The following is a 19331-nucleotide window of genomic DNA, read 5'->3' on the forward strand; positions in this document are numbered from 1 at the left end:
TCTTTTAATGCTTGAAACGTCTCCTGTGAGATCTTTGGCAGGTTGAAAGATAGGAACTACAGCAAAAAAATATGTTAAGTATGGAGGCAGGGGAGAAAGTTTAGACACATATTTAGTGTAGTTATTTTGCTTCTGCTGCTCCAACAAGTGGCATGCAAATTGTTTGCCAGCTGTACTGAGCACACTAGTGTTGGGAAAATGCAAGCTGCTCTAAATTTTGGGAGTGCGAGCTCTGCAAAGGTTTCTCGGGAATCTGCTGAAGTTTCAGGAGATAACTCTTCTGCCTGTGGAATTACACTTTAAAATTAAAAGAGTAGCAAATAGTTTTCACAGGCTCTGAGATTTAATAGGCATTCACTTTTATTTAAACTGGAATGTTTTTTCCTATTCTCTGGAAGTGACACTTCATTAGAGCAAACCTACCCCTTCAGCATAGTGCAGAACCCTGAGAGTGGAACCATGTGCTTATTTCCAAGTCACAACAGCTTCAGTACATGTGGTTACTAAGAGTTCCTCCTAGCTCATATGCTATAACTCAACCTTGCAATTTATGTATATTATTAGCATAATTATTTTTGCATTTTTCTCTATTGCTTCGCTTTCTCTTAATAATCATAATTTTATGTTTATATGTGTGCATCTCTTAACAGCAGCAATTAAATAATAGTCTGCAATGTATTCTTGTCCTTCTGTCAGGATAGGCACGGAGAGCAGATTTTTGTCTTCTAAAGAATGCACACAGTAACATACATGGTCTTTCGTAAATTAGACGCATAGAGACACAAGATTGCTGCATCCCATCTTCTGGACCTATCTTAAGTGTGTCTATTTTGTACCTGCTCACACCATCACTTCAGAGGCACAGCATTCGTATCTGATGTTTAGAAAGGTTTTATCATGACACTTAAAATTCAGCCTTTATATTGTTTTTGTCTTATTTTCTTAATTCATAATATTTAAAGTATTAATTTGGACTGTAATTAACAGATTATTGCAATTAGATTTCTGGCTATAGCCCTTTTATTAGCAGTGTAGCAATCCTGCCCTGCAAATCAGACATACGGGACTCAGCAAACCATGTTGCCACCTGCAGTGCATCTTAAAAGACCTACTGGCAGAGTGTCTTTGTGGGTCTCATTGTTTGCAGTCTGGCTGATTTGGTGTATTGGCAAGAAATGTAGTGGTTTTAGTTGCAGTTGGTAATTGTCACAAAGCAAGGCTACTCTTGGTAGGGTCAGTGAAATGTGTGTAATGACTGGCTCTCAGAAGAGTGAGCTGCTGCTTGGAAGAACCAAGCAATATAAGCAACATAAGCAATATGAGTACATGCTGGTGGGAGGGAATTGAGGCAGATAGTGCCTGAGGGTGTGTTGTTCCACTGCTGTGCACTGTTGTCCCTGCTTTCTCTCTGTAGGATTCAACAAAGTCCTACCTGATTGTGAGGAGCTGTTCTGGTAGTGCAGTTCCCAACTGTTCTTGCTGTTCATGTGCTCTCAGATAGGGATGGAGAGGATGACCTGAGCGTGATGTGCTGCAGGGGGGAGGGATTTCCTTCATATTTGTAATTTAAAGTTGCTACCTTTAAATTACAATTTTAAAATTGATTAACCTGATTTCTTTGTCTTCCCTGTAGGACGGGTCACTGGGAAATATTGATGATCTGGCACAGCAGTATGCAGACTACTATAACACCTGCTTCACAGATGTGTGTGAGAGGATGGAAGAGCTGCGCAAGCGGAGGGTTTCCCAAGACCTTGATTTGGTATGTAATAAAGTTATTACTTTATTAACAAATAATTGCTATTCATGCTCCAGATGAAGAATCAATATTACAGCTTGAAGAAATCTACCCAGGGAAATAACTACATAGTTTTGTTCATGCATGCAAACATTTCAGCCAACTCAATTAAATATTTGGAATTAGCTGGATTAGGTTTTTTCTAGGTATTTTTTATGTTTCATTAAGCCTTGGAGTCTGCATTTCTTATTTCTTCTTTAATTAGAGTACTTCTTGCTTGCATACATTTGGTTGCAATCCTCAACTCTTGGCGGCAGGATACTGTCTGATAAAAGCATCATTTCCTTGCTCCAAGATGCTCCCAGTGTGAGCACAATCAAACTGTGCAGGTTTTCAGTTACACTGTACAAACTGTAAAGAGATGCTTCTCAAAAGTCTAGGGTGAAAATTCTGGTTCCAGGCTCCCAAATGTCAGCAGTTCTGTGAACCCCTTTCCATTATTCTATGCATTATAGAATCTGTAGCAGGTTATGTGGCATCGCAGAGCCTTTCAGCGTGGAAGGGACCTCAGGAGGTCACTAATCCAGCATTCAGCTCAAAGCAGTGTCAACACTGAATTCAAACCAGGTTGCTCAGGGCTTTATCTGATTTGAATTTGAAGACCTCCAGGGATGCAGACATTGCACCATCTCTGAGAAAGCTGTTAATACTGCTTTGCTATCTTCAGAGCAAACTTCTATTTTTAAGTAATATTCTGTGAGATCCTCCCCATGGCATTTTATACCTGTTGGCTATTGTTCTCATGCAACACACCTTTCTGATAATCTCCCCACAGATACCAACAGATCTTCATGGAACTGTCTTTTCTGACAAATGAATCTCCCAACTCTTCTTTCCAGGCACAAGTCCTTGAGAGAGCCTTGGTAACAGCTGTACCTGATGATGTGGATTATTTAAGGCTACTTTCTTTCTTTTTGGGATACCAACTGAGAGGCTTTGAGTCTGTAGACTACAGACTTCAGTTGAACAGTTAATGGCTGCAGAATCAAGGCACGGAGTCATCCTCTGCCCCACTGAAGTTTGTTGGTTCCTTCTCTATTTTTAAATAGAAAAAAAAGCAAATTTTTTGTCAGATCTGTTGCTGCCAAGAAGTTCCAAGGGTTAAACAAAAGTCTACTGCAGGAAATTATTTTGCAGATAGACCCTTGAGGCTTCTGTGCAGAGAAGCTGATGGCACAGAACTGTGGTTCTCATGAAAACCCCCACACCTGGCAGGCCTGGTATTCTAGGTAGTTGTTGGCAGCAATGAAACCCCCTTTGCTGGTGCTCTTGGAAGGCAGCTCCTGTGCTGGGTAATGGAGTGTGCCTTATGGTGGGAGAGGACCCCTTCCATTTAGACAGATGGGTCTAATTTGGCTCCCTTTGCTTCTGAAGCTGCAGAAGCCAGGCTGGAGAAAGCCATGTGAACTTAATTAACTCACATCAAAGGTGCGGATCTTCATGCTGGTTTAAATAGATGTGAGCTAACCAAAGACAGACCATCGAGTGATTCATTCTACTCCAGAGAATCTACAGTCAGAGAAAGTGGCTGTGTGAAAAACAGCCTGGAGATTTCTCTTCAGCGTCTCTGATACTGAGTTTGCTTACTCTAGTGGTCTAGTGATGACTTCTTGAACTGTCAGGTCAGAGAGAAGACAATGCAATTGAAAATTAAATTAGTGCTCCATTTTTGATACATCTGTCACTCTATAATACAGTTTCTAGACATAAGATAGCCATTCTGCTGATAGCATGTGGGACTACTCGCTCACTTGCCCAACAACCGCATCCAAACAGTGCTGACTGCAGCTGAAACTTGCTCTCATTAATAAACAGGCAGGCTTGACTTACCTACACAGGGAGGGGGAAATGGCCATGTAGACCAGAATGTCATTTTAGTGTGATGAACAGAAGAGTGAGTCACTTGTTGAGGTGTTTTTCCTCTCTGTACACCTTGAGGAAAAGTAGTGCGTTGATAGATGTTTGGGGATAGTGAATGGGAAGTAATGCTGAGGGAAATGCCTAATGCACATCCTAGATGCACTGATAGCAAAAAAAAAAAAAAAAAAAAAAAAGTACCAGATAGCAAATATATGTGGCTTCAAAATTATTATGTACCAGTATTGTTGATCTGTTGTCTAGCCTGACCTTGATCTGCCATACATTGCTCTTCTAGCAGGGATGAAGAGGGCAGTGCTGTCTCTACACCCTCTCTTCCCAGAGGTGGGCAGTGTATCAATTCTTCCTCCCCTCCCCAGTGGTCTTCTCTCTCTCTTCAGTGAAGTGAACACAGCAGAGCTTACATGCATGGAGTATTACTGAAGATTTTCAGGGGTTTGCTGGAGTTACAGTCACTGAATCCATATGAAAATGCAGTACTGAGTGCATAATAGTACTTAGCAGAAACATAAAAGGCCAAGGTTAGGTTGCTGCTTTCACTGAATGCTCTGAACAAAGAGAAAGAGCAGGTCACCCCAGGAGTCAAAGCTTCCTTTAAACCCTGCACAGAGAGGCCCTGTCAGGAGGAGCTGTGTAATAACAAAGACATGCCTGAGCTGGCAGAGCTTTGGCAGGAGCATGTATTTAGCCCTGGCTCGCCCAGATTGCCCTTTGTAGCATGTCCACTGGAAGGACAGAAATATGAAGTGTTTATTGCTGCTTCTGTACCCTTTGAAATAATTTTAAGCTGTTTCAGCACAAGTGTTGATATCTTGATTGTACATTGTACTTTGTAATCAGCTCTCCAGCCTTTCCTATCAGACCATGGCCATTTCAGTCTAGATATCCTGCTCTGAAGTTGAATTTTTTTAAAAAAATCATTTGGTTAAACTGTTTGGGAAAGCAGCATATCTTGTAGCAAAACAGTGGGTGCAGATGGAGCTGAATCCAGAATATTTTTCCAAATGGTAATGCTGTCAAGGATTGTTAGTTGTCCCTAAACACGATAACTGCTTTTTGTGTTTGGAATTTTGCCTATGTTTTTTTAATGGAGAATATGCTTGGGTTTGGACATTAATGTTAGTGAACAGCATGGGAGTTGCCCACATTTCCTAGCATTTGGCCTATTCCTGTACACCATGTGGGCTTTTGGCTGAGGAAAGACTGCAGGTGGAATAGATATAGTGGATTTTCAAGTCCGTAATGAATGTATCACTGGTGGTATTGAGGTGGACATCTGCTAAAATACAGTTATGCCCAGAGAAGTGACTCTCTGAGGATGGTATTTTCTAACTGTTCACATTACATCTTTGTCTTTAAGTTGGAGAGATGGTGAATTAGATGAATGAACCACTCAGGTGTATAAGGAGTTGGCTGGATGGCCACACTCCAGTGGCTCAATATCCAAATGGCGATCAGTGACAGGTGGTGTTCCTTAGGGATCACTATTTGGGTTGGTGCTGTTTAACATTTTTGCTGGTGACAGGGAGCGTGGAATCAAGTGCACCCTCAGCAAATTTGCTGACAACCCCAAGCTGAGAGGAGTGGCCAGCATGCTGGAGAGAAGGGAAGCCATCCAGGGGGATCTGGACAGGCTTGAGACATGGGCCTGTGAAGCCTCATGAAATTCAAAAAAGGCCAAGTGCAAGGTCCAGCACACGGGTTGGGGCAATCCTGAGCACAGGTACAGGCTGTGAGGAGAATGCAGGAAGAGCAGCCCTGGGAATAAGGTCTTGTGGTGGATGCAGAACTTGACATGATTTGCAGTGTGTGCTCACAGTCCTGAAAGCCACCAGGTCCTGTGCTACATCAAAAGGAGTGTGGCCAACAGGTCAAGGGAGGTGATTGTTCCCTTCTACTTTGCTCTGCACCCAGTTCTGGGGTTGCCAGCACAGGAAAGATGTGAGAACTGGGCTCCTTCAGCCTGGAGAAGTAAAGGTTCCAGGGGACCTCACTGCAGCCTTTCAGTAGCTAAAGGGGGCTACAAGAGAGCTGGAGAGGCACTTTTTCAAAGGGCATGTAGTGATAGGGGTGAGACACTGGAACAGAGAAGTTGTGGGTGCCCCTCCCTGGAAGTATTCAAAGCCAGGTCGGGTGGGGCTTTGAACAGCCCCATTGCAGTGAGGTTGGAACTAGATGATCTTCAAGATGCGTTTCAACACAAACTATTTGATGACCTACCTCCTTTGTGTCTTGGGCCATATTAGCCTGGCTCACTGACAAAAGCAGCTTTGCCTTGCCTGTCAGCAGGGCAGGACAGTACTGACTTAGCCATGAAAGAGCAAACTGCATTCTGTTGTCTCATCTGTCACTGACAGTGGCCAGCTAACCACTGCTGCCAAGGTCTGTATTGTAGCTGATGATCTTGAAGTCAAAGAAAGGCTTGAGGTTTTCTGATGGACTCTCTTGACAGCTGCAGTTGGGGCACTGAGAAGTTGCAGCCATCTTTTGTCTTGCAAATTATATAAAATTAATGCCACTGAAAAGCTAAATGGCATAATAGTATATTTTTTCCCACATTCATGCAAGTAATTTCATTGTGTAGAAGGGGAAGTGTTCAGATTCTCTCTGTGTACACTGTGGTAAAGTACAATGAATATATTAGGAAAAATTACCTTGCCTAATCCCATGTGTTTTTACAGTACCTGCACATGTACACAGGCAAATCTGGAAAATATAAATGAACATAAAACCGTCATAAGTTTATTGTCCTACTTCCCACATCCATGTAGTCTTCCTAAGTCTTGTGTGTGCATGGTTTTAAAAGATGCTCAGTAACCAGTTGTTTGATTACAGATGGAATTGATTACCATCTAGGAAATGTCATCACATATAAATGGTATGTCTAGCAAGAAAAAAGGGAGGAAAAGCAACAAAAGTAGGGTAGTTAGTAATTTGAGTGATAGAGGAATAATAATGTTTCCTCTTTCGAGATGCATTTGTCTGGTATAGTACTAGTGGTTGGCAGCATTATCAGGCTATTTGAGAAACTAGCCAGCCTTTGCTGAAGCACACTAAAACACCCAGAAGAGTAGCAGTCAGTGAATGATATGTATTTAAAAATCTTCAGGGGAGTTAGCCACCAAAGCTGGAGTTGGGATGCTGAACGTTTGTGTGGAGAGTGTCTGTTCTATAGCTGACACTAGTCATGTCCACCATTCTTCACATCTTACATTAATATTTCAGGATCCTAGAATAGACTGCTTATTCCTGCTATGAAATAATCACCTCTGCTTTACAAACTCAGTACTGGCTGCTGTTACCATCTGTCCTGAGAGGACACTTCTGTATCTCACTGGAACAGGATCCTACTGTTTTGTTTTGTCTTGCTGGCTGCAAGAGGCCCTCCAAAGTATAAACAACATCTGAGTTCAATTAAAAAGGTATCTACAGCACAGAAAAAAAATAGCTGGAAAGCACAGAGATAAGATTTCCTAATTTTTTAAGTCTCCAGGCCTTACTGGACAGACACACAGGAAAAGTAGAAAGTGTGGACTTTCAAGCATCACTGTGTTTTTTTTTTTCTTAGTATAGATTGAACTAGGGGAGATTTAGCATGAGGTACATAAAGTGGATTCACATAGAAAATATTTAATGGAGATTTACTGTGTGTACAGTCTCAGTCTCTCAGTATTTTAGGCTTATCTTCATAAGTGAAATTCATAGCAACATTTTCGTCATTAATAGAGCTTTTCAAAGGTAGACACAATGGAAATTCTGGAACAGACAGGCTATTTTTAGTGTCTCAAATCACACACCAAGGCAGCAAAGGCATTTAAATATAGAGCTAGCATTAAACATGAAAACAAAGCAAGGGTTGTTCCATATGCAGCAAAGTGAATACATTCTTAAACAGTTCTTAGTTCACTTAATACTAGCAGACTAAGTAAAAATCTCTCAATTTTCTGCAAGCTAATGATCTCCTGTAGTCTCACCACTGTTTTTGTTGGAAGGCCCTTTGTGAATAATCCCTTAGGCAAAATCTGTTCATTTATAGGCTGGATATTCAGCAGACTTTGCAGCTGAGATGGTGTGGGTATCCTTGTCTTCCTTTGATACTTTTGGAGGATCCTTGCTTTTTGGAGTAGGATCTTCTGTTTAACACTTCTGGTCTTCTAAAGTATTTTTGGTAATGTCAGTGTTACAGGAAAAATAGGTTGTCAAAGGTAATTTTTTTTTCTGAGCTGGTAATACTGTTATAAACAAAATAATATGTTATAAATGGAAAGGATAACTCACTTCTGGCAGTCTGACTGGTAATTGTGGAGGGGAGAAATTCTCTCTATAAGTGTTTTTCTAGGTATTCTTAATCTTCTAACATAATTTGTAATAATTTTCTTGCCTCTTTACATACAGAAGGAATTTTACTTTGAACCTTAGATCAGTTGAATATATTCTTACTGTGCTGGCCAGAAACAGCACAGATCTGGTGGAACTGACAGACTAGATTTGTATTAACTCTGTGATTTAATCTCGTTGGAGCCTGAGGACTAGAGGGAAGGGGTAATTGATTGACTAACTTTAGCTCCCTTTGTGTATTTTATTTTCCTTTCTTCCCTTAGAATTTAAAAGTGACAGCAAAACTGGAAATGAACAGCATCATGCTGGTGAATTTCATTGCAATAGATACAGTTGTTTAAAAAGAGAGCAAATTAAATTGCCATTTAAGAAGGTACATCTCTGAGGGGGAAAAAAAGCAACAAAACAACCAGATAAAACAAAGCTAACAAACAAAATCAACTCTAACCAACCCAAACTGTGGTGAACAGTTTCTGCAATGTGCAGCCCAACTTGCCATTCACATCTTACTGGATTTCCAAGATACCCAGCTGAGTGGCATTACTCTGGGAAGGACAGCAATGCATATTGGCTGCGTTAGAGGATTGTTAGACTTTTGTAATGTGACAGCACCTAAACCAACAGAGGAATGAACCCAAAAGATGTAATGTCTTTTATTAAGATTACTCCTTTCAGTCTTTGCATAGTGTCAACTTGACTCCCCAAGCAGCCTCTCTGTGCTCTCCTTCTGTGGTTCCCCAGCTACTCTTCACCAGTCCATCTGTGTGTTGAAGACAGCTGACAGCAATTTCAAATGTCAACTAATTGTACAACTTGCTTGTGCTTCTTCTGAGTCCCCAAGTAGGGAAACACCACTGTGTCTCCTCGAGGAATAGTAAAGATATTGCTCAAGATAGATGTCTTGAGGTTAGTTGAAAAATCTTACTTGCAAGAACCATAACAGCCTTGCAGATCATTAGGGAAAACAAACAGGTCTTGATCAACAATAAATCAAGAGCATGTTGTGAGGAGAATGAGAAACACATCATGAGTATTTGGTGCACATCTGGATGTGTTTTGGAATGTCTGTTTCTCTGCAGCAGAAGGACACTCTTCCAACAAAGATGCCCAGAGGAAGGCAGGGCTCCATCTGTGAAAAATCAAAGGAACTGATTCCTTTTTTTCCCTCTCCTGATGGCCTGGCCCCTGCTCTTCATGATGTAGGTTCTGATGCTCCACAGCTACTCTCCTTTGATCTTTCCATGCTTTATCTTCTCTCGGTGTTGTGTAGGCTTCCTGTTCCAGCAGTGTCGCCTGAAGCACGCAGAGAAGTACTCCATTTCAGACAAGATGCTCTGTGAATTTTGTGTTTGAAGGAGAACTCAAACGGTTTGAAGAGACTTGATTTCTTTGGTGAATGATCAATCTGTTTTCCACAAAATAATGAAAAGGAATGGCTATCAGCTGGAAATTCTGCTCTCTGACTGCCATATGTCATGTCCCTCTTGATCTATATTTTTAAGTTTTCCTCAATGGTTTAGATTGCAGCTTTGTTTTACATAAGGGAGCAAAGTAATCTGGGATTACTACATCCAGATTTTCCCTGATTCTAAGGTTTTTTTGGCTGTTCAAGCAAATAGAGTTGGGAAAGGCAATAATCCTGTAAAAACATACATATGAAAATGAACGGGTAATATGTTCAAAAGAATTCCATTTCAGTTCCTTATCAGAGGGATTAACTTCTTGCATTGCTTGTGGGCATGATGAATAAAATCAGTCATGGATTAGAAACTAATGAAAGAAGAAAGACTTGAAATGATTAGCAAAATTTGGAATTCATAAGCTCGTTATGAAACACATACTAGTAATTTTTGTTTATGTCAATGTCTTTTGCCTGTTGCTGTTGAAATTTCTGATAAGACCACCATTGCAATTGTTTGGTTTACAATTCATGTGAAACTAGTGGCAGTAGAATTGTGTACCTTGGTGCATTTAAGGCTGTAAAGATGATAGGAGTAGCATCGTAATGAATCAATGGTTATAGATGTGGAAAAATAGACAAGCTTTTCATCATATAAGGCTTTATTGATAAGACATCCAGATAAATTAGAAGATTAAAAAGGTAGCCAAAGAAAAATCAGAATTTTTAAGCTTTAAGACAAAATAGGCTGATAAACAGTATGTAAAAGAAGTCCATCTCCCCTTCCCTTTCCAGGGGCACACAGTTCAGGTTTCTCACAGCTTTCTGTCTTGGCGTGTCCACAGATCACAAATTCAGAGTCTTCTGCGTTGGAAGAGTTCCACAAGGATCACCAAGTCCAACTCTTAAGTGAACAGTCCATAAAGGGATTCATCCCACAACCTTGGTGGGATTTTTTGATTTTTTTTTTTTTTTGGCACCACGCTTTAACCAACCAAGCTAATCTCAGGGTCATGGTAGCCCAGCAAAGATTAAGGTGTAGTTGAAGACCATTTTGACAAAAGAGAGAGATTTTAAAGTTTTGAAGCATGTGCCAGGTGCTGAAAGTCACACAAACGAAAGCAGGAAGGAAGTCAATCATCAGAGTAGATTTATTTTGTTCATGTGGTTAACTGTTGAAAGCTAAATAATTGGAGCCTTCAGTTGCTAGCCTACACAGAAACTCACCAAATAGTTTTATTTCTCCTTTGTGTAGCACTTTCCACCCTCAAAACCCTTTAAAAACATTAATTAGCCTTTGTTATGTCCTTTGAAGCTGGTAATTTTAGTATCATTATCCCTATTTAGGCCTCACCTCCCCGAGATTCAGCTGCTGATGAAGATTTACCTATGTAATTCCCTTATTCCTCCTCTGTAGCTAAATTCACTACAGAGCAACCTGAAATTCATAGTAAATTCCGAACAATGTAATAATACACAGTGGTGTACCCCAGTGCAGCTATAAACAAATCCTGGCCAGTGAAGCAGTTCACAGCCAGGGGGTGACAGACACTATGGGTGCCCTGCAGCTCAAACCTCAAATCCAGTCCATTAGACCACACTTCAAAAAAAAAACAAAATTCAGGTGTACTTCAAAACTGTGCCAGACTCTACAGTGTTCCTGGTCTGGCAACTTCTCTTTGTAGTGGAATGTAGAGGTCTGGTGAAGAGTCTAGTTCTCTTGGTCAGTAGCTGACTGCCAGCCATCTCTCCTTCCTACCATCCTAGCTCTACTTGAAATAATTGTCTAACATATGGCAGGGGTAATAGAAATGCAGAGGTGATGTGGAAGAGACTTTTGATTTCTTCACTATGTTAATTTCACTGGCATAATGTCAATGGGTGATGACTAAAAAAAATGCTCTTGTTAAACTCTAAATGAGATACTTCATTTTGAACACCTGTGGGAAAGCCTGAGATGAAGGGCATGGTGTGCAAAGTAGTAGGAGGTGGTGGTTTGATCCACTGCTGTAGAAAACAAAGTTTAGTTCTTCCCTCTGCCTGAGGAAATTTGAACTCTGATATTGAAGCACAGTGCTCTGCAATTTAGTACTCTGTCTTAACCTTATCTGTTCATCAACCCTGTTCACATATGTAAACAGTTCCTGGTGTGGCAATGGAAATAGCAGTGTCTCATCTTCCAGGTAGGCATCTTCACCAAGTTAGTGAATCTTTTCTTTTTCACTTGCAGGTTAAAAAATTCAAATATTTTAAACATGGTTCAACAGGAATGGAGTAGGAATGTGAATCTTAGCCCAATGTGGTTTTTGGCAACTTTTTATTTTTATATTCTACATTTATATAAAAAAATAATAATTTAATTATATGTGTTTAATTATTTTATATATTTTGGTTACGTCACATCAGAATGATACTTTAAAAAGGAAGTAAGCTACTGACCCTCTAGCAAAATTCAAATTTATTTTTCTTGATTGCTATTTTTTACTCCATAATTAGTTCAGACAATGTGTTGTTTGTAGGCTAGACAATAGCAGAAAAATTATCTCCCTTGATCTCTTTTTCTTTGAGTAGCCTCTCAAGTAAACAGCAAGACTAGCTTAATGCTAGGTTGGATGAGCATTTTGAGGGACTTGGTAGCTTTGGTTCTCCTCCTTTTGAGCTGTTTTATGTTTAGCCTTTGTGTATTCGTTTTCTTGTGGCTATTGAATTGTAAATGGTACCTATAAACTCACACCTTTGCTCTTGAAATATATACAGGTGTTTTGTATCAATCATCTTAATTTGCTAAGAAATTTTATTGTTCTTTAAATTTTCTTTAAACAGTGGGAATGGAATAATACCAAGAATTGCATCAACTCTACACTTGTATTTGGTAACATGGAAATACGAACTATCTCATAAAGCTTTCCATGACTGAATGCCAGGGAAAATTTAGACATGAAACACATGTTGTTAAAAACATGTAGATAAACAAATTAAATGCATTCTTTTCAGTATTTTACATGTTGTCTAAGATTAAAAAGTTTTTACAGAAGCTAAGTAGCCATCAAGTTTTCTAGCTGAAATTTTGGTCTGAGGGTAGAAAAGGACATTTAGGAGGAAAGAAAGGTAAATGTAAATTTTGTTAGCACTTGGACTTGTCTACTTCAGAGCTTCCTGCTCAGTTTTGTCCACTCTTGTAGGTTTTGTTTGGATTTGGAGTTTTTTGAGGCACAGGAGGTGATATGTGCACAAGGAAGGAGCCTCAACTTTGGGGCAAAAAGTGTGGGGTAAGGAGTCCGAGAGCATCAGGAGCAGGTGCCCCAGGAGCTGGGACCTCTTACTGCATTTGTCAGGTGGAAGAAGAGAAAAAAGGTTTGGTCATTGCTTGCTTACAAGGGTAAGGAGTGAAATGTTAGAAGGTTGGGTGAGTAGGTCACTAGAAAACTAAGCTGGAGTAAAGAACAGGTAATGCACTCTTGTGGCTGCAGAGGGTGAAAAGTGCCACTAGGCAGCAAGACACTGTGCTTATGTGAGCCCTGAACTGTCTGCATGGACCAGAATATTGTAGTAGTGCAGCATGACTTGAGATAATAAGTAATAACTAAAAAACCCACAGCAACATAGCACAACTGATCATTTTAAGGCACCAAAAAATGTTATTTAGAGCTAGAATGGTTGCCACTTCTTGCCAGTAACGTCTTCAGTCACCAGTGCACTCTTTTTCTGTGAATCTGTCATGGTCACTGTCCACTATGCAGGCATTATTTGATGAGGCAGAAAAATCAAAGGAGGAGATTTTGAATAGCAGTTTTGACCTTTTCATTATAAGCATTGCAGGAGAAATGGTGAGCCACCATCAAGGTTCTGACTGCCACTACAATAGGTTGTTCTGGAACTTTGCAAGCTCCAACATGAAACTCACGAGAAAAGAGAAATGAAAGAATTGAAAATCAAAGTGATGGAAAAGTTGAACATTTTTTCTTAGAGTGTTTTATACACCTGAAAACACCTAGGGACAAGAAAATAAAATTTAAGTTAGCCCTGTCTTAGTCTGGCTTCACAAAATGACAGAAGTAATTAAAACCGTTAATGTTTAAGAATAAACTGCAGAAGTTGAGTGAAAAACCTAAGAATACAGAAGGTATCTTCTTTATTTATAGCTTCATTTAGAGCAGTGGAGGGGCATGAGTGTCCCTAAGGTTTGCATCCTAATTGAACTTCCTTTGCTTTTTAAAATTACAAAAATAGAACTACCTTCCTGGTCATAGTTCAGTCAGCAAATGGAGAAGAAAGCACAATGACGTTTTGTCTGAGTGAGTGATGCTGAACATCTGAGGTCTGCAATGAAGTTGAAGGAGATGGGCATTTTGCCAAAAGTCACTTTCAGGGGAAGCATAGCGAAGTATGGTGGGAAACACACTGTGTTTTCCTTTATATCCATGCTACATGCAACAGGAAATATTATTGTTTTCCCTGAATAGTGCAAACACAATTGAATTTCTCTTCTTAGTGATCCACTGAGATTCTTCTGATTGAAACTATTTAGATTTCTAAAACAAGCATTATTCTATAGTGGCCTTTAGGGCAAGGCATCACCATTGTGTTTATAGCAGATTACTTGTTGTTTCCTTTCAGCCTATCACATAAATGGCTTCTTTAATTCTTCTCTGTTGAATCTTGAAGTCCTCCCAGCACTGAGGAATCTTTTATAATTCATTATTGTTGACATACTGTGAGATTATTCCTTTGAAAGGGTATTTCTGGTTGCACAGTAGCAGCTCTTCAAGTATGAAAGCTTTCTTTAGAGATTAACAGAGCACTTTTCAAATCTCTACCTATAAACTGTAAAAAGTTAGTGTCCTTGAATTGTTTTCATGATCTCTGGGACATGTCTGGGACACTTATTTCCCTTTATCATTTTATGACCACAGTCATTTTCATCCTCTATCAATCTTGAAAACAGGAATATTTTCTGTATGAGATCGCAAGTTTGCCATGAGCTGAGGCCTAACAATTTCTGTCTTAAAAGAAAAAAAATCTGAATTTAATCTTGTGCATTAGCCAGTGCTATTCTAGTTCCTACTGCTAATGCAGTTCCTTGTAATTGATCTGTTACCTCAGGAACACCTTGAAAGTTAGCCACTTCATTTACTTTACTTTACAGGGAGAGATACTTTGTCAATGAGTAAATCCTAAAAATTTGGTGGCAGTGTTTATCTAATTCCTTTTCCATATAAATGCATATCCTGTCATGGCAATCAATTACGTAATGTGGCATTTATAACACAGAAATGCTGACCTTGTAGAGCAGAGATTATTCATAGCCCAAACCCACCCAAAATGGAATGATACAAAATGAGCTGTGTTTTGTCTCGTGTTTTTAACTGAAAGGCAATTGCACTTTTTTTTCACTCCACACCTAATAGAAACTCCAAAGGAGATTTAGAAATCTAAAAGGTTGTCTTACATAAATTGCTTTTTAAGCTGTCTAAACAGTGTAATGAAAACTTCTTGTGAACAAGCACAAGTCACAAGTATTTAATGTATTTTTAATATCTCCTTTTATTAGGAGTGGCCTATTAGAAGTTTTAAGGGACCTATTGATTGTCCATATCTCTGGCCATGGTAGAGTACAGTATCTATTGTAAAAGCATGCAAAAAGTCATCTTGTGCTTCATATTCAGAATATTTATTTGGCACGAATCACACTGCTTGTCCTTGTTTTACCTGCTGTTGCTGATCTCAGGACTGGACAGGTGAGCAAGGCTTACAGAAGTTGGATCTGTTGTTGGATCTGTTTGTTCATTACCTTCAGAGCATGGTAAATTCTTTTGAGCAAGAATTTATAACCCAGCAGAAAAGGGTTACACAAAAGAAAGACATTTCTTAAAACACAAGCATATCCATCACTGTAACCTTTCTCTTGCCAGAAGCTTCAGATCAACATAAATGCAGTTATGTTGAGTGGCAAGATATTTTCCAAATGGGGAAAGTTATGGTTTATTTATCTCTGGCTTTGAGCATAAGACTATTTCCACCACTGTGTCAGAGCAGCTAAGTGGCAGATGAACGGCTTTGATCACCAGTGCTGGATTTGTCAGCCTCTTTCCCAGAGTAGATAGAGGATAAAATACCCGAGGAAGCTGCATTGTTCTAGATGAATCACATCTAGCCCTCAGTGAGAGCTCAGATATTGCCTCTGTACTGCATTGTTACAGAAGACACAAAGTTACAGGAAACCCTCTATGTTTTTTCTCTACTGACTCTCCTTCCATGATGCCATGTTTATTCTCTAGGCTGTTCTTATTACTAGTTGCTATCATCTTCCCCTTTCATCTCATTCCTTAATAGCTCAGCCTCTGCCTCCTGCCTTCCTCATTTTACTCTACCCATGCATCTTTTCAAAGCTTCACAAAATTTTCTCTCTTCAGTAGTCAAAGTCTTCACAGCACTTTTTCTCCTACACGCTTCAGCATGTTTTCCTTGAGCACCTCCTACACCCTACCTTTTTTCCATCCTTCTATAGATAGTCCTTGTTCTTTTTTGTATTTGTCTCCCTGGTTTGGATGTTGTTACCTCTTGGAGAACAGTGATTTTGTGCAACCAGCTATGCTACTTGTGGAAAATAACAGTAGAAGGAATAGAAAAGATCATAAATCTACTCAAATGAAATCCCTTGAAAACTAGTGAGTTGAGGGTAGTGCACATGCAAAATGTCTCTTAGAAACTAAATGAAAAGTGAAGCTGTTTATTTAACTTCTCTGCTTACAGCTTTGGATTAGACATCACCATAAGCAGTCTGCATCTCAGCTATACCAGATGAAGTTTGCGGCACCTGCTCTGGGATAAAATTTCCAGTTATTGCAAAAGGAGGAGTGGAAGTTCTCTTTGTAGTTATGTGTGAAATGCAAAAACCAGAAGTGAAACACAAATACAACAGTATCTGGGTTTTGGTTTTTTTTTTTTGTGTGTGTGGTTGAAGGTGTGTTGCCAAACCTATTTTGTTGTAAGTACTGTTGTATTTCATGGAATTTACCTTGGCTTTGTTTTATAATTTTAAGAAATCACTTGGTGCCTCCTTTGCCCCAAGATATGTTCAGCTGTCCTTATCATGCTTAACAGATGTTGATCAGACCTGTCTTTAAATTGTCCCAGCATGTTAATTCCACTGTCTCCCTAAGCAAGCTGTTTTATTATTCATAATATCCGTAATACAATGGTGGTTCTTTACTCAACAATGTGACACTAAGGCTTGTGCTTATCTTATGATTCACTATCATCCCTGCATACTTCTTAGCCAACCTGTTAGCTCCCCAGATGTTCCCCACCCTTAATATCTGTGTCTGCGTAATTCTGTTTAAATGCAGTACCTTTCAGTTTTCCATATTACACAGCATCTGATTCCCAAACATTAGGCCAGAATAACCTGCTTTTTCAGTTATTTCCCTAGAAGTGGTGGTGGATTGGCATGTTCATTTCTTTAGAATGGAGCCTTAAGTGAAAACAACCTTTCTCTCTCTCTAATGTGTAATGACAGTACCTTCCAGCCCTGTGCTCCTTGGTAACGGAATTAGGCAAGAGTCTCATCTGTGCACCTTTCTCATTTGATCTTGCACCAGAGATCAAGCATATATTTATTGATCTAATACGTATGTGTGAGCCAATATGTATATATTCATATAGATTTCACTAGCTTGGACAAGAATTTGTTTTTTAGTTGCTCAGTCCCATTATATTTTCACTGATGGAGGTGTTTTTTTCAGCTTCTTCTGAAAAGTATATGCCGCTGTGAATATTTGCAGGGAAGAGTCAGACTGTAAGAATGACAGTAAAGGGTCCAGAGAACACCCTGTGTTTACATGTGACCTTGCACAAAAATGGAAGATAACCTGTCTCAACATAGAGGTCATGTGCAAAATGCTAAATAGTCTGTTCAATGCAAATTATATTACATGGATTGATTTGGCATGTTCTTACTATGTAGAAAATTTTGCCATCCTTTCAAGTGGAGTTACCAGTATTATGAAGTTTTTTTATTCCTAATGCCTTCTTTAGTCATCATTTATTGATTTTTGTAGTAGAGCCTTCCATAAATTTAGTAATTAATTAATTGATCTTGAACCCTGAAGGCCTTATTTATTGCTTGAAAATTAAGAAATCAACTCAGGCAGTAAGAGAACTGTTATCCAACATTCCTTTCAAAAGAATTGACCTGTAAAATTAAGTTGGGTTATTTTTTTCTCCAATTTATGTAATATTAATACCTCCTGTTTTGTATATGCTTTGAAATTTTCCTGAGATGTTTGTAAACTGAGCACAGTTGCTTTCTTCCTGTGCCTGACGACTTTGAAATCAAAGGACAAACTATGTGGCACAGGTTTACATTATGTAATAGCTTTGTGATACAAAATTATTTGTGTAACTTGTTTTCCCTTGTCAGACATTCTGTTTTTCTATGGAACTGCATTTTAGAATTCCGACTTACTTTTTTATTGTTTCAAAAGCAATATCCTGAACATTGCTTATGATGGAGAAAACTCTTACTGTTTTTAATACAGTTTTAATGTAATTATTTTTATACATAAATAGATAAAAATTTCTATTATGTGTGGTTTTGTATATATAATAGAATTTTTAATATATTGTCTGCCAATTTCTTAGTTCACAGACTATTTTATGATCTGGTTTTCATTAATATGAAAGAATACCCTATTCACAAACTCCTGCTGAAATTACTTTCATATTTCCCCCCCAATGCCTCCCCTTCCTTTCCTCTGGAAAATACTGTTGTCCATCAAAATTTTAAAACCATGCAGGAAGGCAGTTTTCTGCTGTGCTCATTTGATTTGTCTGTAAAAATCATTTTAGAAGTGTAAGGACATGTCATGTAACATACCTTCTGTCCTTCATCATCAAGACATCTTTTTCTGAAAATACATTTTAAGGTAGTGGTTTATGATTGGTCTGAAGAGGACAGACTTTATAGGAGTTTTGTCTTGGTACTGTGGTGTTGCTGTGGTGGCAGATAGATTATTCCATATGATTTGAATCTGTGCATTGAATGCTAAACTATCCATTTTACAGATAGTTTAAGAGAGGTATTCAGATGTTAAGTAATTTGTTGGAAGTATTTGGCTTTGATGTAGTGTTTACTGACAAAGACAATCTTCTTGACTGGGGATGGAACAAGCCTGTGATGAAACAGTGGAATTGACTGGATTTGAGTACTAACAATTGATGTCTCTCTAGTGACACTGAGAAATAACACAGCAAGTGGATGTTCCTGGTGTTTGGCATGCAGGATGTTCTGCTGCTTTTGGTTTCCCCATTTTCTTGTGGACCACTCCTGGATTTTCATTTGCCAAGACAAATTTTCTCAAAATTGCAAGAAAATAAATTAAGCTTGCAAATGTTGAATTGTAGCAATTTTCATTCTCTGAACTTGATGAAAGTTTCAGGACATTCATTCATTCATTCATTTATTTATATGTGCTTTCTGCACTCTCAAGTGTAGAAAGCAGCACTTAACCAAAGGAACCTAAATTAGCATTTGAAGGAGTTGCCACAAAAATTAAGGACATGCTGTTTAAGAGATGCTAAGTCAGAAGAAGGAAAATAAACATATATTCATGATGCTGTTCCTTTAATTAATATACAAAAGGTAACATTTTTATGCAGTCAGGAGAGATTTTTCTGGAGGAGAACAAAGCTCTCTGTGAATAGTTCCCATTTCTCATTAGTGCATGACAGAGCCTAAGTCTCCTTTGCATTGCTAGATGAGGCCTTATCTTAAGCAGTCAGTAAGGCAGTGCTGATAATTTGAAAACATTTATGTATACCAGGAAATTGCCATATAGAAGCATTACATCGTAGCTTCAGAGGGAATTTATGGAGACCATAAATATATTGGTTTAATTAGGGGCACAGTGCTAACTG

At 38.9% G+C, this 19331-nt stretch overlaps 1 protein-coding gene across 3 annotated transcripts in view; it reads left to right on the top strand.

The window, feature by feature from the left end:
* The window catches only part of LOC134041888 (SAM and SH3 domain-containing protein 1-like), a 522564-nt gene that overhangs the window by 426781 nt on the left and 76452 nt on the right, over positions 1 to 19331 (top strand). For 2 of the 3 annotated variants that reach the window (XM_062488930.1, XM_062488931.1), the window contains exon 2: positions 1634 to 1762. In XM_062488930.1, coding sequence (XP_062344914.1) covers positions 1634 to 1762 — 129 coding nt within the window. Of the gene's footprint in view, positions 1 to 1633; positions 1763 to 19331 lie in introns of those variants that run through there. The other variant, XM_062488932.1, reaches the window with a different exon arrangement.

This window comes from Cinclus cinclus, chromosome 3 (assembly GCF_963662255.1).
Source record: "Cinclus cinclus chromosome 3, bCinCin1.1, whole genome shotgun sequence".
Classification (NCBI taxonomy): Eukaryota; Metazoa; Chordata; class Aves; order Passeriformes; family Cinclidae; genus Cinclus; species Cinclus cinclus.